This window comes from Leucopleurus acutus (genome assembly GCF_964270905.1).
Source record: "Leucopleurus acutus genome assembly, chromosome: 8".
In the NCBI taxonomy this organism is placed as follows: Eukaryota; Metazoa; Chordata; class Mammalia; order Artiodactyla; family Delphinidae; genus Leucopleurus; species Leucopleurus acutus.
In genome coordinates, this window is record NC_139151.1 from 82006293 (window position 1) to 82030343 (window position 24051).

General features: G+C 39.9%; 1 protein-coding gene across 1 annotated transcript in view; it reads right to left on the reverse strand.

Annotated features, from left to right (window-relative positions):
- MPPED2 (metallophosphoesterase domain containing 2) overlaps nt 1-24051 on the reverse strand; it is a gene marked incomplete at its 3' end in the record, with an annotated part of 166949 nt that overhangs the window by 61966 nt on the left and 80932 nt on the right. The window contains exon 3 of the mRNA XM_082844359.1: nt 21869-22094. Coding sequence (XP_082700485.1) covers nt 21869-22094 — 226 coding nt within the window. The remainder of the gene's footprint in view (nt 1-21868; nt 22095-24051) is intronic.

Below are 24051 nucleotides of genomic sequence, written 5' to 3' on the forward strand. Positions count from 1 at the left end.
AATATGAAATAGAATAAAGAATATAAAAGTACATCTTATATACAAAGGATAAGATGAAATTTTAATTTCAAGTAAAAGTTTGTGTATATTTATTTTTGATGTAAAACGACTTTTTATTGTGAGTTGTGGTCAAAAAAGTTTAAAACCACTGTTCCAAAAATTATTTTTAATCACTACATGACATTCTATCATATAAATATACTGCAACTTTTAAATCAGTCTCCTGCTTTTAGACATTCAAGTCATTTATTTCCTTCCTTCCTCCCTCCCTCCCTCCTTCCCGCACTCCCTTCTTCTTTTTCTTTTTTTTGCTAATTCTAAGTGTTATTTTGGTTGTTCTAACTTACAAAAGTGATTTTGAATAAGAAATACTTGGTGTTCTTTTTATAACCAGTTTTTGATTGGTAACTGTTTTCTGTATTGTTTAAAGCGGATCAAAAAATGTAAGTCTATTGGGAGAGATTAAGTATTTATTGCTGCAACTTAGTTGATAACTTGTTGTTATTGTAAAGCCATATGTTCTGGTAAAGTCTTGTTTGCTTGAACTGATTATCCCTACAGGTGAAACACTAGAATATTTGGAGTGTACCTGGCTTGTTGTTTGGGGTTTTTTTGTTTTTTGTTTTGTTTTGGTTGTGCATCTGTCTTTTAACCCATTCACCAAAATTTACCTTCTTGACAAGCAGCACCAATGAAAGTTTCAGAGAAATCTGCATATTTAACATACCTAAATCACATTAGGCAAGTCAGTGGAAAAATGCACGTGCTGCTAATGGAATTAGAGTGCGTTCATTTTACAGGCTAGTGTTTTTAAACTAGAAATCAAAATCTGGCACTAAAGCATGTTAATTGTTTTACTGTACCTTGTGAGGTTTTCACTTGTAAATTCTAAACCAGTGTACTTTTTCTTTTTAGAACTGGTTTGTGTACATATATAGTGATTATGGATACTAATTCAATGTAATTTATAATTTTCTATGTCAGTATAAAAATACATCACAGCCTTCTCAAACAGCTGAAGCAATATATTGTATATTGCCATACTGTCTGGTGAAAGGGTTAAACTACTTCACCTCCTGCACTTTTACGGTACGCGGGCCTCTCACTGTTGTGGCCTCTCCCGTCGCGGAGCACAGGCTCCGGACGCGCAGGCCCAGCGGCCATGGCTCACGGGCCCAGCCGCTGCGCGGCATGTGGAATCCTCCCGGACCGGGGCACGAACCTGTGTCCCCTGCATCGGCAGGCGGACTCTCAACCACTGTCCTGCACTTTTAGATGCAAATCGGTTTTTCATTTCTGTAATAGAAAATTATTCACATATTTTTACATCATTTGTTTTTCCTGACGAGTATTTAAAACCAAAAGGATATTCTGAAAAATGGTCAACGATTCTTTTAGAAATAGCATCCCAAGCAGCGTGCCTAAACATTACATTGCATGTGGAAATTAAAAAAAAAATAAAGTTTACATTTTTAAACATAACTCTTTGTATGCATCTCTATTTTACCTCCTGTTGTGCAATTATTTTTTCAGTTTGTTTCTGTAATAATTTTCTGTACCCCACAATCCGACTTCTAACCATAAACATAAAACCCCCTCTTGCCAAAGCCCTCATCCTACTGTGGGAATTTCTTTAGTCCACTTCATGCACCCAGGCCACCATTTGAAGTTCCCAAAAGAAAACTTTTCAACGGCAAGGGAGATGGGCAAATTCCTTCCTCTACAGCCATTGTCACTGCCACTGTCATGCGCAGCTTCTAAGATGCTCCCAATGTTCCTACTTCCTGCTATTCATGCCCATGTGTAATCCTTTCCACCTCGGCTAAGGGTACGGGCTGGGCCTAGTGACGTACTTCTAATGAAAAGAATATGGTAGGATGATAGGATGTTACTTCCGAGATTAGATTACCAAAAGACCCTGGCTTCCACCTTGCTGGTCCTCTTTTGCTCTCTCCCTCATTCAAACCAATTGCCGAGTTGTGTGCTACCCTATGGCGAGGCCCACATGGCAAAGAACTGAGGAAGGTCGCTGGCCAAAAGTCAACAAGAAACTGCAAGAAACTGAGGCTCTCAGTCCAACAACTTGAAATGAACTGAATCCTATCAACAACCACTAAAGTGATCTTCGAAGTGAATTCTACCCAAGCCTAGCCTTGAAATGAGACTATAGCTGTGGACAACACGTTGACTATATGGTCTATAAACCCTAGAGCCAGAGGACCCAGCTAAGCTGGGCCTTGATCCTCATCTACAGAAATTGTAAGATAAAAAATGTCTGTTATTTAAGCAACTAAATGCTGTGATTTCTTTTCTTTTTTTTTTTTTTTTTAACACAGCTATAGGTAACCAGTACAGCTACGTCAGAATCTCAGATTGCTGGGCCCATTATAAATAAAGGCATGTGCCACTCCGTAATTTTCAATTCATCATCGCCACCACCCACTGTTGAGAGTGTTTCTGGCTTCCAGTGCCAGAAGCAAAGATACTGGGATGAAAAAATGACCATGGTTCATGAAAAAACAAGCTGCAAGAAAAGTGGGACCAGAAACTTAAACTTTACCACTGACAAGATAGTCCTCTTCTTACCCACATCAGGTATCTTTCGTGTGTGCGTTTGGATGATCAAACTATTATTTTTGTCTGTGGAACATTCAGTCTGCCTTCTTCTGGTAACAGCACATCAATTTTCCTTGGAAAACTCACCTCTATTCCACTGTTAATTCAAGTGGTACAGGTGGGGCCCACCTCACCCCCTGCCTGCCTGAGGAAGGAGCACATGACTAGGCCTAGCCAATCAGAGCATTCCATCTTTCTCCCCACACTGACTGGTTTTAGGAAGGACATGTATATCAAGCTGAGATGGTTAGACTCTCTTGATTGAAGATAAAGCTGAACGTGTCAGCAGCCATCATAAGGGAGAGTCTGCCTGCAGATAAAGTCAACACCTAAAGACCTAGCCAAGAAAGAGAGCTGGATTCCTATAATAATGCCTGGGTATCTGGGTCAAGCCATGCCTGATGCCATTATCTCCATAGACTTCTAAGTTACATGAGTCAATAATTTCCCATTTTTGCTTGAGTTATTTTGAATAGATTTGTTACTTGTAACCAAGAGTTTTAAATGAATACCCTCATCCTGCTTTGCTGCTCCAACACACACACATACACACACACATACACAAAGCTGTGTAACTTGACAAAGAATGTTGCTGATACAAATTGAACTTATCCTGATTATTAAAAGCAGCAATAGCATTGGGCTATAAGTTATGGTAAACTTGGTTCTAGAAAGGCCATTCTCTTATATCTAAGATGGACAGATAACGGAATCTAGAATTTGGGTTGTTTTGTTCAAGAAGATGAACTTCTTCCCATCTTTCTCCTATGTTTTCTCCTATGAAAGAAATAACTGGCATAAATATCTCATTAGCTCCTTCCTTCCTTCCTCCCTCCTTTCTTCAAATATTTGATTAAACATACCAATAAGTGTTGAATGAAATAAGGAAGCCCCAGAAGACTACATGCAGCCTAATATCCTTTCTAAAATCAACTTAATTTGGATAAAATTTACGTACAATGAGCTGTATCCACTTAAAGTATACAATTTGATGGAATTTTTGATATGTATACACATCTGTGATGATGAAATATGACCACAGTCAAGACACCAAACATCTCCATCACCCGCCCCCAATATTCCTTGTACCCTTTGCAGTATGCCTTTCCCTCTACACCCAGTGTAAGCAACCACTGATGATCTTTTTGTCAAATTAGATTAGTTTGTGTTTTCTAGAATTTCACACAAATGGAATCATACTTTACATACTATTTTGTATCTGGCTTCTTTCATTCAGTATAACATTTTGAGCTTCATCCATATTATTGCATGTTTCAGTAGTTCACTCCTTTTTCACTGCTGAGTAGTATTCCAATGTATGGCTATATTATACTTGTTTATCCATTCACCTGTTGATGGATATATGGGCTATTTCCTGGGTTTTGTTATTGTGTATAAAGTTTCTATGAATGCTTGTGTACAAATCTTTACTTGGACATATATTTTCATTTGTTTTGGTAAATATCTAGGAGCAGAATGGCCAGGTTGTATGGTAGGTGTAGGTTAACTTTTTAAGTAACGGCCAGAAGTTTTCCAAAGATGTTGTACCATTTTATATTCACACCTGCTGTGTGTAAGAGTTGTTTGTTGCTCCACACTTGTAACTCTTGGTATTGTCAGAAATTTTAGTCACTCTGCACAGTGCACTTTGGTATCGCACTGTGGTTTTAGTTTGCATGTCCACCATGATTAATCACGGTGAATATCTTCCTGTATGCTTAATGGCCATTTGTATATATCTCTTTATGAAGAGACAATTCAAACTTTTGACCATTTATTGGGTTATTTGTCTTCTTATTATTGAGTTGTAGGAGTGCTTCAGATATTCTGGATAGAGATTTACATAATTGTGAGCTTTATATGTTGAGAATATGTTCTCCCAGATTGTGGACTGCCTTTTTATTTTTGTAATGGTGTTTTCTGAACAGGAAAAGTTTTAAATTTTGATAAAGTTCAATTTGTCATTTTTTTCCTTTTAGATTCATGCTTTTTATGTGCCCAAGAAATCTTTGCCTATCCCAATATTTTCTTTTAAGTTTTCTTCTAGAAGTTTTATAGAATTACTTTTTCTATTTCAGTATAATATCTATTTTGTATTTATTTCTGTATATGGTGTGAGGTATGAGTCCAGGTTTTCCATATGACATTTATTTGTCCAAGTTGATGGAAGACTACTGTTTCCCCTTTAAATTGCCTTGGCACTGTGTCAAAACTCATTTGACCATATATGTGTGAGTCTGTTTCCAGACTCCTTTTTCTCTTCCATTGATCTATATGTCTATTTTTCACCATTATCACAGTGTTTTGATTATCAAAAGATTTATAGTAAGTCTGGATATCAGATAATGTAAGTCCACCAACTTTTATTTTTTAATTACTTTTGGCTATCCTAGATCTTCTTTTTTCATTTTCAAAAAAATATTAGGATCAACTTGTTTATTTCCAAAAATCAAAAGTCTGCTGAGATTTTGACTCAGCCGGTAGACTAAGTTGCACCTATAGATTAATTGGGGGAGGACTGAACAGTCTACAAACACAGTATATCTTCACTTGTTTAAGTCTTCTTTAATCCTTTCAGCAATATTGTTTAATTTTCAGTGAAAAGATACTCCAGATCTTCGGTTATATTTACCCTTGCCATTTTATGGTTTTGGTACTATTGTAATTAACATTTAAAAAAATTTCATTTTCAATTTTATGTTGCTAGTATATAAATAAGCAGTTGCTTTTTATATACTAGCCCTTTATCCTGTAACCTTGCTAAATTTACTTATTACTTCTTGATTCTTAGCGATTCCTTAGAATTTTCTAAATGAACAACCATGTCACATGCAAAAAAGAGACAATTTTACTTTTTCCTTTACAATCTTCATTCCTTTTATTTGTGCTTTATTATACGGTTTAGGGCCTCCAAAAATTGGTGACCAGAAGTGTGAGTCCAAGAACCCTTACATTTTCCTGATCTTAGTTTGAAAGCATTCAATATTTACCATGAACTCTGATGCTAACAGTACGTGGTGACCCTGTATCAGATGAAGGTCCTTTCTACTCCTAGTTGCTGAGAGTTTTTATGAATGAATGTTGAAATTAGTCAAACGCTTTTCCTGTATCTATTTGAGAAGACAAAATTCAAATTAATGTATACCTGGAGAAGGAAGGCGTAACAGTAAGAGAGGGGAAAGCACAAAGACAAACACAAATTATTATCAGTAGTCTAGTTCTCTGGCTGTGTAGTGTGGGCGGATGGATGTTCACTACATTATTCATAAATGGATAAATAACACGGTAATAATAAGGGATATGCACAGGCCCATGATAACAGTGTGTCATGAACTAAGGACTCTGATAAATTTAATCTTGTCCATCTAAAAACAAACTTTACAGAGTCCTCATCTTGATCCCAGATTCCTGAAAAGTCTCAATACCAACAAGATTCCGAGAAGCTCTGGTCACAGGGTCTATGAAATGGCTTAGGATTTATGAGATTCATTTATAGGTAGAATGTATGGACTATTCGAATTTAGGCACATCTTAGACACATGGTTAATAATGAGAAAATCCCCTAAATAATGCTGTCATTTTGAATGAGGAGGATAAAAAGACAAAACCATGCATGTGTGGATTGTTTCTTTGTTCACAACACATACAGGCTGTTTGACCGAGACAGGAAAAGTTCCTGAGGGTCAAGGAATAAGAAGAGAGACTGAAGGTAAGAATGCAGAGGATTCTTAAAATGGAGAAAACTTCAGCTTGCATGCCTGAAAGCACACCCACATGTCAAGGACTGTGGGACATTTTCCCAGAGGGGACTGAACAAGAAGCCTCTCTGGTCTTAGTATCTAACCGAGGCTGAATGGAACACCAGGGAATATGCTGGAGGGAGGGGAGCCACTGGCCAAAGGGGTGGAAAAAGTGATGCAATCAGAGAGCTCCTGCCCATCTCTAATTTTATGACTCTCCGTAAAAAGGAAGGAGAATTCAAACCACTTCAAAATAAGATCACTGGAGACCTGGCTTGGAAGACTGGACCTGATGAGAAAGAAGTTTATAGGGATTTATTTTCCTAGTTGATAGTCACAGACCATGCCAAAAGACACCACCACCTGACTACTGCTTTATAGCAACTATAGGGTAAAATTTTTTTTTTTTTTTTTTTTTGTGGTACGCGGGCCTCTCACTGTTGTGGCCTCTCCTGCCGCGGAGCACAGGCTCCGGACGCGCAGGCTCAGCGGCCATGGCTCACGGGCCCAGCCGCTCCGCGGCATGTGGGATCTTCCCGGGCCGGGGCTCGAACCCATGTCCCCTGCATCCGCAGGCGGACTCTCAACCACTGCGCCAGCAGGGAAGCCCAGGGTAAACTTTTAAACTAATGCAGAATAATTTCTCTGGGAATTGGGAACAGCAGGCGGAGAATCTAAACTATGTCACTGAGAAATAAAGGCTTTCCTTCCCGACAACCTAAAGCTTGACAAATCATGCCAATGTTTTATTTCTCAGGATGTTTAAAAGAGCACAACAAATAGAAAGCTCTCCGCCACCTCCTTGCTAACTGGTTTGATTTTTAAGGAGAGTGACTCCCAGAGACAAATCTCTAAAGAAAGGTTTAGGTTTCCTTTTCTTTTTTTTTATTTGATGCCATTAATAATAAATTGTATGGGTTTTCCTTCCCCAAGGGGAAGAAAAATTTGTTGCTTTTCACATAAAAACACATTTAAAAATTATGCCTTTGAAAAGAACATTTTAAAAAAAAAAGGACAGAAATTTGCTAATTGCTCTAAAATTCAAATCTCCAATCAAACTGAACACTCCCATGGGTGTGAGGAAATAGGGCCTCTTTGGGGGAATGTAATCCTAATTATGCGGCATGAGGCACCCAAGTTTATGTCAGGGGCAGATTCTGATAAGATATGCACCAAAGGAATCAGGTCTGGACTGTTTCAATGGGAGAGTGTTGGTGTAATGTTGGTATTTAGCTGTGATCTAGAGGCCAGCAAAGGTCAGGTTGGACAAAGCAGAGCCTAATGAAGCTGCTAGTGTCTGGGGTGAAAGAGCCACAAAGCCTTTCAAATTAGCAGCTGAATCCTGACACTCATTAGTGATTATATGTGTGATGGCTGCAACTTAAGTCCCAACCAGTAAAACAGCCTAGACACCCAGTATACACGAAGGAAATAAAGTATGTGCAAAAATAAAGAACCAGAACCTTTCAAATGTTTTCCCTTTGGCATGTTTTTCTTTTCTTTTCCTTTCTTTTTTTATATTAATGACAGAACTGCAGTGTGCTTACCTTCCAATTTGGCACTAAAATAATTACCACCGCGACTAAAATGAGACTTCATTTTTTTTAATCAAGGAAGGTCTAGTCAGAAATTGCTTCTGCTAAGTTCTGTACAAGACATAATATACTCTTGGTAACTCACAAAACCAATAAATCAAGCTGAAGCACTTATTAAAGTATCTTACAGCACTAAATTTATCACTGATGACAAATTTAATTTGGGACTCTGACAGTTTGCTCCTTGCATATACTTCAACAGATTTCTTTATTATTATTTTTTTTAGAGGGGGCATTATTTCACAAGTAATGAAGGCTGAAATTCACTAGAAATGTTTAGCGATGTAAAAGATGACTTCCAGTAGGAAACTCTTTTTCTCCAATAGCATCGCCGTCCCTGGGAAAAGTTACACATTAAAGTTCTTTTCCAGCAATCTTCTCCTTCGCACATTAGAGTTAGCAGAATTTTTTAAATGGTGATAACGAGCATTTTACAAAGCAATTTATCATCGTCACTCAGCTCACCCACACTCTATCTTCCACAGTTAGGTCAATGCTTGTCCCTTGATAAAGAAGATAACAAAATTGAGATACAGAGTTTCCCCCTACCTAACAGGTAGAATAATTTTAATCTGTGCCAAGGTCCTCCAGCACAAGGGAGGGTGGGAAGAAAAGAGCAAAGAAAACCCACAAAATCGTATCGGGTCTTCTTATAATCCCTCAATATTGTGGCGAAAAGGATGCTGTTCCCACTATAAGTTATCAAAAGAAAATTACACATAAATACACATAAAATTATTATTAATAGGCAACCTTTGCTGCACACCATACTTCTTGACTGCATAATATATATAATGCTCTATTTTCTGTTCCAGTCAACTGCACTCTGCAGTGTATCCTACAACACAACCAAGCTACACAAGTTATATTTTCTGTAAACTTTTCCTCTTCCTAAAACACATTTCTACAATCATACATTAGCATTTTCTTGTTGTCTTTTCAAATGGTATTTTCTCTCTTGACAATGCAATCAGCATATAAAAACCAAATTTCACTGCCTGGTCCCATTTAAGGCAAACCGAGCAGCCTGAACCACAGCCTGACAAGGAGAACACATTAAGCTCTGGAACAAAAGCGTCCAAGTCGACCTGTTTTGCAGGCTGATTAATAGAAACAAGCTCCAAGGACTAATCACAAGTCGAGCCCTGTTTTGCAGATTAATAGAACAAAGACACACGAGAGGAGGGGAGGGCACAGCACCGGAATACAAATAAGCAAAGGTAGGCACCAGGCTTTCCCTGACTGAAGTCGCATCCTGTAAAGCCAGACCCACAGACCCAAGTCACACAGTGGGGTGAGTCAAAAATGCAGCACCAAAGAGGGCTGGGTTCCGTCAGTCACCCCAGCACCAAATGAGCCATCTGGGTTCCACCTTCTTTGGGAGAGACTGATTTAAAAGAGGAAACAAACATTTTCAGCGGAATGAAGCAAGCTCTGGTGCTTTCCGGGAATCTTTCCATTTCAGCAGGGCACACACAGAACTTGTTGATGAGGACAGACACCCCCCCACCATCTTTGGCAATGGCCTGTGACACAGGTAATCCCTGAAGTGTGAGCATATGTGCAGGCCCACAACTCTGCAAGAACTAGATACACAATGACGGCACAAAGTTAGAAACAATGAGAGTCAATGTCCAAATTACCCCTAGCATACATCTTACAGCTAGAGAATGTGGCCTTTTCTTCTGACTGTAAAAATAAAACTTACCCACTGCAAGAACACATAAAAGTCCCAGACAAGTAGAATGAAAGAGAGAACAATTCATAAGAGAAAACCATTGTTATACTTGTGGTGTATTACCTTTCGGGTTTCATTTTCTCTATATATGTATATACATTTTTCTGTGATGCTATTGATACCTCTGTATATTTTTGGTGGGAATTTAGCTTGTGAAAAGCTTAGTGCTACATGTAACAAGAAAAACATACCATTGCTCTCTGATGTCTGATGCTAATTCTTGAATGACCAAAACCAGGTGAATGGATGAATTTTCACTGGAATGGTAAAGTTTTTATTCATGTGAGTGTCCGATTAACTGAAGAGAGTTTACACAGCTTGGAAAACATAATCTTTAGGAATTGAGATGTCTACTTTTTGCATGATTTCTACCCTTGATATTCTGCAATAGTTATTTTCCTTTCACCTTTTTTTGTTGTTGTTGTTCTGTTCTTACTTGTAGAAAACCCAGAAAGACAAGTTTTTTTGGTCTTAGTCACAAGAAGAGTTATTTGAGTCAATGGACAAAGAAAATGGCTTTTCTCTGGCATATTTGTATTCTGCTCTATCAGTAATCCAATGATTCTGTTTATTGCAACAATCAACAAAGTAAAAACACATTTATAATGAAAATCATAAGTATCAACAGTTACAAAACCTCAGAACTGACTTTAGCGTATGGTTAAGCCTGTGGTTTACAGGCCAGCCAAACTTCAAAATTTCCAACGAAGTGATCCTGTTTCTCTCAGGCTTTTCAGAACAGAGTTCAAACTCTACAGAGGCAATTTCTATAACAAATAACCTTAAAAACCAATACCCTCTTTAATATCAGATTTTCCCTTTAAGAGTAGTACTGAATGGCACATATCGTGTGTTTGAATGTAGGCAGGCCCTTCAATACCCTGAAAATTCCCTCACCTCTCCTGGGCCTGCCTCTGAAGCTGCTCTGTAAGCCAGCAAACCATGCAGAATTCGCCTCTGGTAAGAGCTATTTAAAAGCACAAAGGTCAGGGCCAGCATTATATGTACACACTTAGGTCTCCCGTTTTTCATATTCATTCTGCAGGACCTACAGGTAAGTACTTCCCTGTACAGAGTTACTACATCTTTTTAAGGGAGAAGCTGAATTTAGGTAAGAAAAATAACTAGTCTTCGCTGTTTCATCTGAAAAATAGGGAAGCATTAAAAAATGTTTAGTAACAGAGGCATCATAAACACAGCCTAAAATCCTCATTCTCAAGTGCTTCTTACATATTAATATATTTAAATATAAAAGCAAAACTCACGAATTTGAGTTGAATTTCTTAAACAAATGTCCTTTCCACAATTTCTCCCCTTAAGTCATAACACCCAAGGAAAGAAAAAAAAAAGTGGGGAGGTGGCTAATAATAGCCCAACAGCCTGTTTCCAACTAGTTTTTCCATCAACCATTTCTGATTAGGTTTTAGTCTAGCAGCTTTTATTTCGTTCTGAAAAGATCAAAGCAAGAAGGTTTTTTCTATTAATTCTTGATTGAAAATGAAAATAAAGGCCCCAGTTATGGCCTAGTGATTTGAGGGGTTGGACTTTTAAATCAATAAGACAATAAAAACTTTTTTTTCCCCTAGTTTCTGTTTTTGATAATCCTATTTCTGGAATTATGATGCTTTAAGCTACTTCCCATTGCTTATGGAGTCTTGTGTGGCACGGAAAGTCAGCATACCTTACTGGATTTAGAATTAAAATTGATATGTCCCGTCATTTCATTGCATAAAGTAGCTTGAAATGTAGTGAGAGAAACAGTCATCTCCAGTTATAGAGCCAGGCAGGCATCAGAGGCACTTAGTTTTATATGCCATCATTTTGTACATCATATGTAAAAGAAGTTCATAACAAATTTTAGGAGAAGGTGGAAAATCAGTGTGTCAGCTCTGACCTCTTTTTTTTCCTTTACACACATAGCATTGGTTTTACTTAGTCTTCAATGTTGATTTACTGTAGGTTCTATGAAATTTTAGCACTGTTTTTTTAAAAAATTAAATTAAATTAAATTTTTTTAAAAAACATCTTTATTGGAGTATAATTGCTTTATAATGGTGTGTTAGTTTCTGCTTTATAACCAAGTGAATCAGCTATACATATACGTATATCCCCAGATCTCCTCCCTCTTGGGTCTCCCTCCCACCGTCCCTATCTCACCCCTCTAGGTGGTCACAAAGCACCGAGCTGATCTCCCTGTTAGCACTGCTTTTTTTAAAAAATGTGATCCATCCTAAACCTACCATGCCAGACATTAGGTTTTTATATACCAGGTGCTTTTCTTCATTTATTTTTCATTTTTTGCTGCAAATTTCATACTTGGACATTGTTAGTAACGGTAATCGTATTTACACTTTAACCTAGCTGATCTTTTCTAATATTTGTGCAAAACAATCTTCCTATATCCTCTCCTGAATTAAAGCAGATTTTCAAACTCATTTTTTCTGCTCTTCACAGAATGCAGACACATTCTGCTAATCCAAAAGCTTTCCGATTTGCCACTAACTTCCTGTTTGAGCAGCCCTCACGGAACATTCCACTTTCAATTTATAGTTCCCATCCAAGATTACCTTTATTTTTTTCCTGGGTGAAAACTAGTACCAAGCGTTACTCATACATTTAAAATGATGCTCCATGTAAGTGACCTTAAAATGCCCCATATGTCTTCATTTAACAGACATCTATTCACTCTTCCACGTCCTTTGACCACATGCTGCCGATATATGGGGTTCCTTTCCTAAATGGTTTCCACTTATCCAGATCATTAGCAACTTGCTGTGCAATGAAACCATACAATGTTTGCTTTTAAAAATTCTTTTCTCTCCCCACCTCCCTCACATACACACACACACACATAGGGGTAACTATTTTCCTAGACTAAGTTTTTTATTCACCTCCTTTCTGTCCCGTTTTGCTTCTCCCCTTCCACCCTGATATACCACCATAAAAAAAGACAAGAAAACAGACAGACAAACAAACAAAAAGAGCCATCACAAAACTACACAACTATTACTTTCCAGGGAAGAAAATAATATTTATTGAGCATTTACTGAGTGCCAGGAACTTGACATACATGATCGCATTTTAATCCCACGAAACATACACAGAGCAGTGAAAAAATTAAGGCTTTGAGGTTAGACTTCCAGTTCTGCTACTTAGGAAATGAGTGTCCTTGTGTAGTTATTTAACTTCTCTATTTCCATCATAAAACTTCAATTTTATCATCTCCCAAATGGGGGAAGTATTACTTTCTTTACAGGGTGGCTGTGAGGCTTAAAAACTATTTTATGTAAAATACCAGTATGTGGGTGATGCTTAAGGAATAGTAGTTGTTATTCTTTGCATACCCATTTCACAGATGAAACTGTGGCTCAGAGATGAAACAACTTGCTTAAGAAGGTAAATGAGTTCTAAATGATAAAAATGAGACACAAGCTCACTGGGGACAGCTGCTTCTAAAGGCTAAAGCCTGCGGCCTCTATACACACAGTACTTCCCCCGACAGTAGGTAGAACAGGGCTGCAGCTGTTTAAGCTATGTCCAGCCTGGGGGCCAGACCTTTCAGGGGGTGTCTCCCTGCTGGGGAGGCCCAGCCAGAAGTTTGTTAACCTGAGGAACTGATGTTTTAAGGAAAGAGGGAATCAGCAAGAAGAGCTCAGCCAGTTTCAACAAACCCTTCACTGTCAGAGGGATGTCCCTGAGCACAGCATGTTTTAGTCCTGTCTCCCAACAAGCCTCCCACGGGTATACCGGTGACTCTCTGGGAAGCTGAGTGACATCCTCTGATGGCCCTCTTACACAGCAGCCTAGAAGGGCACAGGGCCTTTCCCCTGTCGAGCGCAGAACACAGCATGGCTTTGATCATCGTGACTCTGTTGTGAAACAACTCTGGCAGCAGGCAGACTCACCAAAAAGGGCAAAGGGGCGACCTGAGGCCATGCAGGTGAGGTTCCCGGCAAAAACGGAGCACTAGGTAGAAGTGGCAACCTCCGAGCTGTGGGCTCCGAAGTCCATTCACCCTCACTACGGATCATCAGGAGGATTCAAGGAACCTACCTGTGTAGTTACGTGGACTTCCTTGTGAGCACACCTGAGCTATAGGGTAAATGTATGCAGGAAGGCAGAGCAGCAGCAGTGCCTGGAACCCAGCAAATATGGGTCACAACTGTCAAAGGGACGCCAGTGGGCTCACCACCTGGTAATATCTGCAGAAATTCACATTACACTTACAATTCAAAGGATTAAATAAGAAATACATGTTTGCCAAATAGCTTGAAAATAAATGGTACAGAATCTGTATGGCTTTAATTCAACTCAAAGAATTCAACCATTGAGAACTCAACCATTGAGAAAAGAGAATACTGCATGTTTAATAACTGGTTTCTAACGTCCAAAGGACATTCTGAGGGCCCACTCGGTTTAGCTTCCAACCAAACTCACACTTTACACTGGCTACTTTTACTGTAGCTTGAAGACGTAGTCTCCAAATCTAATAGAAATGTCTGTATCTACTCAGAGCATGGGGATAAGGCAAATGAGGTACAGAAATGACAATTAAGAGTCTAAAAATACTGTTTGAGCCTTTCTTTGAAAATTCTCGCTGCCTTCTAGATAGGTCTGTCCCGCTGCTCCCTGACCATGCTCACCTGGAGAGATGCCGTGCACTCTATCTTTCCGAATGTTCGGGAAGGATCTAGACATGTTCATGAAGAGCTCAGGGACGTAGGTTAGTGCTTTGTTTGGTTCCACTTTGCTCTACCATCTCTAGCTGTCCTTGCAGATTCATGGCTATGCTTGATCTTGTCTTGGAAATGTTTTTTCTTTTGCAACTGGGTGTCTCATAGGTGTGGACCTTCAGTCAGGCAGCCACAGACACATCTTTACCACTACCACCCTCATTCATTCATTCAGCAGAAACAGACTGAGCACCCACTGTGTGCCAGGCCCTGGGCTGGCCTAGGGTATGCATGGAGAACAAAGCTGACAGGGTCCCCGCCCTTGTGGAGCTTAGAGCCACTGTATCCTCTCCTTCCCTCCCCCAGCAGCAACTCTGGGTTAAAAAGGAACCTGTCAGTGTAACATGAGAAAATGAAAGAACACCCAGCAGCGAGCCGGCAGGGTCTCATCGTGGAAGTCCAGGTCTGCCTGGAGCATGGTGTGTGGGTCCACACCAGCCCGACTTCCGTGGGGAAGCACGGTCAGCACTTCCTTCTCGGTGCACGTGCCCGGGGCTGCCGTGTCTCTCAACTGCTCCGTGGTGCTTCAGCGGGAAATAGCCATGTACACCCGATACTTGCCCCTCTAACGTGTGTGCAGAGGAAATGGAAGTTGTCGCCATGGAACAGAAACACCAGAGGAGCTGATCCATGTCTTATGACGCACAGGTATAGATCCTCATTTTTTAAACCCTAGGCTCTGGAGCACACCGTGCAGAAGATCATTCTTTTGTTCTGTCCCCCCAACATCCCATTGTCCCCCCGCTTCAAGCACCCCATCACTGAAGCCTGAGAGCTCCTGAGAGGACTGGCCTGGATTTCTGTGTGTCCTTTTTGCAACTAGATGGGAACAGCCAAGGCTTCTAAGTGGCCATTTCCTGAGTTGCCTCAGGTCAAGGAGTAGAGTGACATGTGCGGTTACTAGGATATCCCAGCTCAGCCTCAAGAGCTCAGCAAAGGAAGGCGGGATTCTAGTCCTATTTCTCCCCAAACTAACTTTGGGCAAGTCGCCTTTTCTGCCAAAACTCGACCTTGGTTTCTTCTGTCAATAGGAGGCAACACCAGGCAGCACTGTCACAACGTACAAGCACTTGTAAATGCTGGCTAGTATTAATAATTCTTATGAATACATGCCCTTTGCCTTTGAATTGTTTAGAATTGGTTTTAAGTTTTAATTATTTAGAATTGTTGTGAAGCCCAAAGGAGATAACACATGTACAAGCTCTCTAAGTGAAATATATCATCCAAATAGAAGTTTACTATCGTCGTTTGCTAATTGAGTTGGTCTCTCAGAATGTGCAGGCAAAAATTTAAATTATGCCAGTGGCTGATATTAAGCATAACTGAATGCCCAGGAACACTTGTATACCGCCCTCCACATTCGTCTATACGACCACCACCAACACATCAGCTAAAGGCACACGACAAGCAGGCGGAAAGGTATGAGTTGCCTCCAACGTCCTAAACTCCACATAAACCAGCTTTTGCCAAGGTATGTACTGATATGGCTAGCAATGGAAGGTAGGAAGCAGGCGGACAGGGTTTGCTTTCTCCTTTTCCAAATAAACAGCGTGGTTGTTAAACCAGAAATGAAGCTGATCCCGTGCAGCTTTCAGAGCAGTCAGCTGCATTCTGAGGCAGGCGAAAATGTAAACAGAGCCTGTAATTCTAGAGCAGGACAGACCCGCCACAGGTTTCAGAATGGGAGAGTCCGTGGGCCTCACGCCAAGAAAAATGAAACGTTAGCCTGGGCCCTGGAACAGAATCATGTAGAAGGAGAGTGCGTATTTGTTTAACACACACACACACAGACCTGTTTCTGTGCCAATACCTTCCTGAGCCCTCCTGAAGAAAAGCTGGAATCCCTGAAATCGTGGCACAGAATCAGTCTTGTTCGTACAGTCCTGTTCTTTAGTGTGAAAGGACTTTCCTGCTGAACGTGGAGATGTTTCTTTCTTTTCTTCTTCTTCTTCCCTTTTTTTCTTTTTGGCCCAAGTTAATTACTAAGTATGACTTGAAAATAAAATAAATGAGCCCATTCCACCCATCCCCAGATCTGAATTCTATCATGAGTTGCCAATTGGTTTTCTCATCCTCTCACTCAGTATCTGCTGTTAATTTTTTCGCTATTGCAAGAACTTGAAGACTGTCAGCGAAATACATGATGCATTACAAACCTTATAGTAGGAAATAAAAATACCTGACGCTTTCTGACAGGGTAAGCTTACAGTACCATTGTGCTGATCAGAACAAGGAAACGTGAGCAACCTTGTAGCTGTTTGGATGCAAACACAATTATAAAGGCTGCAGAGAGTGGAATCAATGCTTAACTCCCACTTTGAAAAACGCTGAGAAAATTACATCTGAAGGAATGGACAAAGTCAACACGTTGATGATCCAAAATGAGGGGGAGAGAGGAAGGAAAAAAAAAAAAATACCCTGCACACACTTCCTTTGAAAATGCAGCTCAATGGACTTTCTCTTGCTATTTCAGCCATTTTAGAATTACGCTGCCTAGGCTCGATCTAATTTTCCTGCTGCAGAAGTTAAGGCACTTCCTCTACAATTACTAAATCTGACAAATTACACCTGGGTCTACTCTAACATGAGAAAGTGTGCTCTTTGTTCCTGACCCCTTGGTCAGCGTAGAGATCAAATTCCTGGACATTGGAAAGCCCCGCTCATATTCGTTAAAAGTCACAGGAGACTAGCTCTGCGTTTCTGTTCAGGAGGGGAACAAGGTGCACTGCTGTACAATACAACTGCCACGCTCAGGTCGGAGCAAGACAGACTTTTTTTTACTTTTTGTGGCTTGGCTGCCGATCCGTTTGCACCTGGATTTTTTTTTCTACATAAGCATCTTAGTAGCTAAAGAGCAAATGAAATCAGAAAAAAGAAGGGGCTAGTCGATTTTTAAATGCCCAGTCCCACGAGTGAGTTTACGGAACTCTACTTGCACTAAAATGCTGGCTACAGATCCAGTAACCAAAAATACAGAGATGATTTCAAAACGCCACCTCCCCACCACCCTGGCCAGACAAGCAGTGAATTAGCATAAATATCAGTGGTTGATATTTGACAGATTAGAATTTTGTCTCCTTTTTCTGACCACAGTCAGCCTTTGGAAAAGACATTTTTGGGATCGAAAGCTGAAAGTGATCACGAAAGGAGATCAGGAAGCACCTCGGTGGCAAAAAATCAACACAAGGGATACAAGAAATCCACGAGCTGTGCTGCTATGAGAGCAAAGTCCTGGGCAGATCTAACTGCTAGGCCACACAAGACCCTCTTCTGTCCCCCAGAGAGGGAGGGAAAAGTGTAATAGGAGAAGTTAAGAAAAACTGTGACTGAACTGTTAGTCCCATGACAATACATCACGCCTGACTCCTTTCTTCACGATTCTTGGAAGAATGAGGTGCCGAAGGAATACACACAGAAGCCACAGAACCGGGTGGAAGGCCTTCTCAGGCCGGGCTGCCCCTTGAGAACGGGTCAACTCTTGCCTTCCTTCCAAGGGAGCACCTTTCTTCCAGGATAAGGCACCCCATTTACAACTTCTTCAGTGTAGACCGTTGGATTTTCCCAGACCCATCAAACCACATCCAAACCCTCTTCTTTGCCGATCTAATTGGCACGACAGTGTGCTCCAATTGCAAACACACATGACTGCTCAGGATTGTTGTAAGTTATTTTCCACATACAAATTCCTCCTAAATTGTAAGTTAGGAGACGCTGCGTTAATTCTCTCTGGTCTTTAGGAAGCTTTCAGCGGTGCTACAAGTTATAAACATGTAATGAATATGAGCTAATACACCTTGTTTAGAGTGAAACTGAGTCACAATCCACATTTTGTAAATACATGAGTTAATAAGCTCTCTCCCTGGTCAGACAGCAACTACTTAAAAAAAAATTTTTTTTTTTGATTGAAGTCTAGCTGATTTAAAAAGTTGTGGCAATCTCTGCTGTACAGCAAGGTGACTCAGTGATACACATATAGACGTTCTTCTTTTATATTCTTTTCCATTATGGTTTATCACAGAGATGGTAATTACTTTTGAGAAACCTGTGACAGGATGGAAATCCTTAGTATCAAGGTTCTTATCTTGATTTCTGTTTTTAAATGAAAACCACTAGCAATATCAGTAAATCAGAACTTAATATTCCCTCCAGAAAAGTTACAGGAAAAGCATGGAAATCAAAGTTAAAACCATTCACATTATTTTGGAGTTGGAGTATCTAATGGGTTACTAAGCAGATGTCCACCTATGTGTGAATCTTAGGATGGAAAATCCTTATGTCTCATAGGAGACGAGTAGCAGCTCTAGTATAAATTCCACCCCCCCCCCCAGATTTGCTTCCAGTCAAATTCTTACTAGTGAAAGAAGCTAAAAATTGTACAAGATATTAAAATAATCAAGCATGCCCGCAAATATGTATGCTCTTTAAAGATTCTAATTTTGGTGACTATTGAAGTGAGTGGCATCAGAGAGAAAGTGGGGCAGACCTCACTACCCCTGTTTTACAAAATAGAGAAGGGATTTGTTGTGCAATCAGCAGAGACTGAACTAAGGCTAGAAGCCAGCCCATCTGACTCCTAGTGCAATTGTCTCCATGTGAAGGTGGACAAAGGTACAAAGTACATTGGAAACACCAACCCTGCTACATCAGTAATAGCTAACACTTATCCAGTACTTACTCTATGCCAGGAAGTCTTCTGCATGCATTAACTCACTTATAACAACCATGAGAGAGAAGTAATATTGCTATTTCTCACTTTAGAGATGAGAAAACGGAGGCATGGAGACATTCAGAAAAATGCCCAAGGTCCCAAGGCTGAATAAATAAGTAGTAGAAATGGGAAAATCTGTTCTCCTTGCATAGAAATGCTAACATAGGCATTCCTAAATCAATGTTCAGATTACAGCAGTTCTGAAAATATTATTTTTTAACTATTGTAATTATTATTTTTAAATATTAATACTAATTTTCATCATAAAAATATGACAAAATTGCAATTTCCTTTTCATCAACCCCTGTATTCTTGGTAAAAAGACAAAGTATCAACAATTCCTATGGGTGAGATAAATTCCATTTAACGATCTCCCTCATTGTAAAAAGAAAGGAAATAGTTCAAACTTTCTAGAAATCCCAATAAACTGTGTGTAAAAAACAACTTCAGGGTAACATTTTAGAAGACTAATGCTGAGTGTTTTCTTGACTTTACCAGTTTCTCCAATATTAAAATAAAACATTTTGAATGAGATCAATCCAGTTCAGACATAAACTTTGTCCGAAGTTTGTACCACCACCAAAACCAAATTACGCCCCATTACTTCCCATGTTGGAACTATTATGTTTTGTTATTTCTTGAGTTGCTACACGATCTGCCTCGGAATTCAAAATCACTCCCTCATGCATCACAGCCATAATCTGGTTGAGCTAAACCCTATCCTAAACAGATCTGGACCTGTTCAGATAATGGAGGAAGCTTGCTGTCATCACACCAACAACCATCAATCCAGGGAACCTCTGAAAGTCCTGTCTGTTCAGGAATGGGCTTAAATGTTCTGGGCTCTGAAGATTTTTCAAAAATCATCTTAAATCATTGAAAAAATCATCTCAACTCCAAGTAGAGCTTCTCTTCCAATTAGAGGTCATTTCTCAACTACTGCATAGTCATTAAGAAGTGAGCTGTGAAGCGAAAAAGTGCTCTCTCTCCTGCCCTTTACCCAGAAATGCTGATATCGACATCCTACATTACCCCAAGATCAGCTTTCAGATTATTGTTTGATAGGGCTAATTTCTATTGTTTGTTCTCTTGCCCTTTACCACCTTGTCACATATAAAAAGAACTAATTGACGTGCATTCATACAGCTGGATATAAACACTGCAGATTATAACCACCAATTACCACAGCACTACCACCACCACCACCTCAGGCATACCATGTACCCTGCAGCCAGACTGAAATTAGGATGCTACCACTTAGAATCCGTGTGATTCTTGAAGCGTTACTTAACCTTTCTGTGCCCGAGTTTTCTCATCTGCCGGATGAGAATCACAATAGTGGCTGTCTCTTAAAGGTAGCTTGAAGAAAATGAGATAATAGGTATAAAGGACCTAGTGCCTGACATTTGGTTAAGTACTCAATTAAGAGTTCAGAATCACGGTCAGGTTGATTTTAAATGGAAATATACTTCCTGTATCCACTCATCAGTCCTTCTGGACTGATGAAAACCAAATTTGGCTAGAAAACCAAATGACAGGAAATATCTCAACTTTCTCTTTTACAGAAGACAATCCAAACTGTTGAGTGGGGTGGCCAATCTGAATTCACTCTGTCCTTTTCCAGCCTTATCCGCAACTCCTAAGGCAGGACTGGGATACTTTTCCAGGTTAAGTGAGTAAAGATTAGTTTTTCTGCTCTATATACACACAGGGCTCTCAAAAAGTAAGAAAGCAAATAAAGAAAAATCCAAGACTCCTCTGCTACTGATCTTCTGATCTAACACTCCCATTTTAGAGATGAAAAAACTGGCTCTAGAGGCTAAGTGACTTGCTCAAGTTCCCATAAATATCTCGTGGCAGAGCTAAGGCCTCACAAATGGTAATTGTTATTCTAAGCAAATCACCAGGCGCTCTTCTCAATCCATTGCAAACATCACCTAATTTAATCCGCATAATAACCCTCTAAAAGTAGGTATTATTTTCACTGAGGTTCCTTCTCTATGAATTAACTTCTTCAAATCCAGACAACTGACAACCGATAGAGCCAAGGTCAAAATGTTTCCTTGTCTGGTCCCAAGGAATACACGCCTGCTTCAAGTTTTCTAGAGCTGAGAATTTCAGTACTGAGAATTCTAGGACTGAGCTCTCAACCAGTAACTTCCAAACTGTCTGTGCTTCAGTCTTGCCTGGGGAGCTTTAAAAATACAGGTCACTGGGCTCCACCTCAGGAAGGAGAATCAGAGTCTCAGGGGGATATGGCTTCAAAATCTGTATTTCTTCAGAGTTGGTCAGGTGATTCTTATGTGTAGCAAGATTTGAGCAACTCTAATGTAAGCAAGATATTTTATGAGTGCTTCCAATGTAAAATGAGAAGGGAACGAGTCACGTAGGCTGATGGAATGTTCAGAGTGTCTGAATCTGCATGAAGGGTAACACAGTGACCTTCCACCAAATCCTTCTGTGTCCCACAGACACACATGCAGCCCCGGTCGCACAAACAGACACGTATCTACCAAAGCCATGCTCCCATTGATCTTGCCTAAAGAAATCTGCATCACAATGAAAACAACAAGCATCGTGTTTTGCAGCAGTGCCGAAATATGTGTTATGTTCTAAATACAGCCAGAAGGTTTCTCTTCATCTTTATCCTTTTGGTTTAAGGCACCTAAGCCAGAACCATGCTTTCTGAGTGCTGAGCTAAAAAAACAGAGGGGAAGACTGTTGGAATGAACACTTACCAAGGTGCACCGTATATCCTGAATCCCTTCACTGTTACCTCCGAGTCTTGTAAGTAAATACTGTTTGTCAGGAGGGACTGAACGTTGTCAAAGTCCTCTGGTTTCAATTTGGACACAGAGGGGAAACGGTAGTAGTCCTGTTTAACAAGGTCTGCCATGAATTCCTTATCAAATGTCAGTTCATGATTCCCAGCAATCACTATTTTATATTCATATGGCAGGTTTCCTGAAATAAGAAAAAAAAAGCACCAATTAGCATGTACATTTCCCATCACGAAGTACAACTGCAGAGACTGCGTGGTTAGCAGACAGTATCCCCAAATGAGATAGCTCACGCATTCCTTTCTATTTCCATGGGAACCGAAATTTATGACGACTTTTTTATGCTAACAAAAATGACAATAAACGGGAGCTAGGAAGCTGCTCAGAAGCTAAAAAGCTACTAAGGAGACATTAAGTTTGCTAGTTTCATTTCCCTTTTCTGGCTGCTACAGAGTCACTGTGATGAATCCACACTGTGACGAATCTATACTTTATAATTATCCAGCAAAAAGTACTTTAATCACGAGCCTTAAAAAGGTCTGGGCTTGGTTTTGACCCTTAAAAAATAAGCTGACCAACTATTCTTAACAACTCAGATAACTGCTAAGATTTTTTAGTAGAAGCTTCATACAAAAGACATGGCATAGCCAAGCACTTCACAATTTACATAAATGAAAGGAACTACACAGTGCAATTGCATACGGCAAGTTAAAGTTTACCTTTTGGCTTGCGAATAAAAAGAACATTAAGAATGGCCCCCTGATTAGAAGGCTAAATTTCCTCCCGTTGGGGTGGGAGAAGAAACTGTAAAGCTTAACCCCCTTTTAATATTTATGGTATGGAAATGTGAGTTCTCCATGTGTGTTTTTTATGCAGAAGTTTCCCGATCAAAATGAGATAATTCTGGGAAGAAGAATGAAAGCTATAAAGGAAAACCCAAACACCAGACTTCTGCATAGATTTATAATGTTTGAATAAAGTACGGACCATACATATTAATAACTCACCGTGATGCTATAAGAACCAAAATCCAAAGGGAGATAGTGCCGGGCAGCTGCCCCCATCCTGAAATTAATGCCTTTTTCTCTTCTTTGTCATTATCCATCCCTCAAGCCTCGCCACTGGGCAGGGGCTCGTTTTATTTTATTTCATTTTATTTTGAGGAGGAAAAGGGCGGGACGATGGTGCCTATAATTCCAGCTTCCTGAGACTCCTAGGTCCGATGCAAAATTAATGTTGCCTGCTATTCCAGGAAGAATGAAAGTTACCACTAGCAGGAAATGGGATACATTTGTTGTAAGAATTGGTCCTTACCAGCAAGCCAGAATCAATGATTCAATTAATGAAGCTTATAGTGTGGGAGAGAATTATATTGGTTGGAAGGGAAGGCAAGTTTTATCATAGGCCCACTTGGATATCAGCAATGCAAATTGCTGAAAAATTGTATAAAATTTTTAAATTTTTAAAATTTAATAAAAGTATTAAAATTGTATATATAGCATGTGGGTTAAGGGGGAGACTTAGGAGAGAGGTGAAAGCAGTCAGAAAACAACACTGCAGGAAGACGAAACCGAAAACACTGTGGCCAAGCATCAATAGATATCCTTGATTATTAGCCCACAATGCTCTGTGAAATGCCTTTGGCCTCAGTTATTTGCAAGGCTACAGTGAAGAGCTCATAGAAAATAGGAAGCCTCTCTTAAATGCATGCAGAGCTTATAATCTGCACTAGCATAAGGCAATAAGACTGTGATGTATGTTGCAAGCTACTTGGATAGAATGATGATATTTTGCACAACTCCCTGCACTTAAAATACAGATGAAAGATGTATTAAGAAGCCTGCAAATTCCCAGTACTGCACACGCTGGAAGTTTTTGAGATGCCCCACAATTTCAACATCATGGCTCTGTGAACACACTGGCCTGATACTGCATCCCCAGACTCACCTGTGCTCCCAAGGCCGGAACGGGCTGAAATGTTTTCCTGGACAGTAATCTGCTCCAAGGCAGGTCCTACCTGCGTGAACCTTTGAGCAACTCTATTTGTACAAGTCATGCTTTAGCTGCTGGTCCTCCTTTAATCATTCATGATGATGGACTCACTGTAAACCCTGTCTTTAGGTACCACTGCTCTTGCAAGA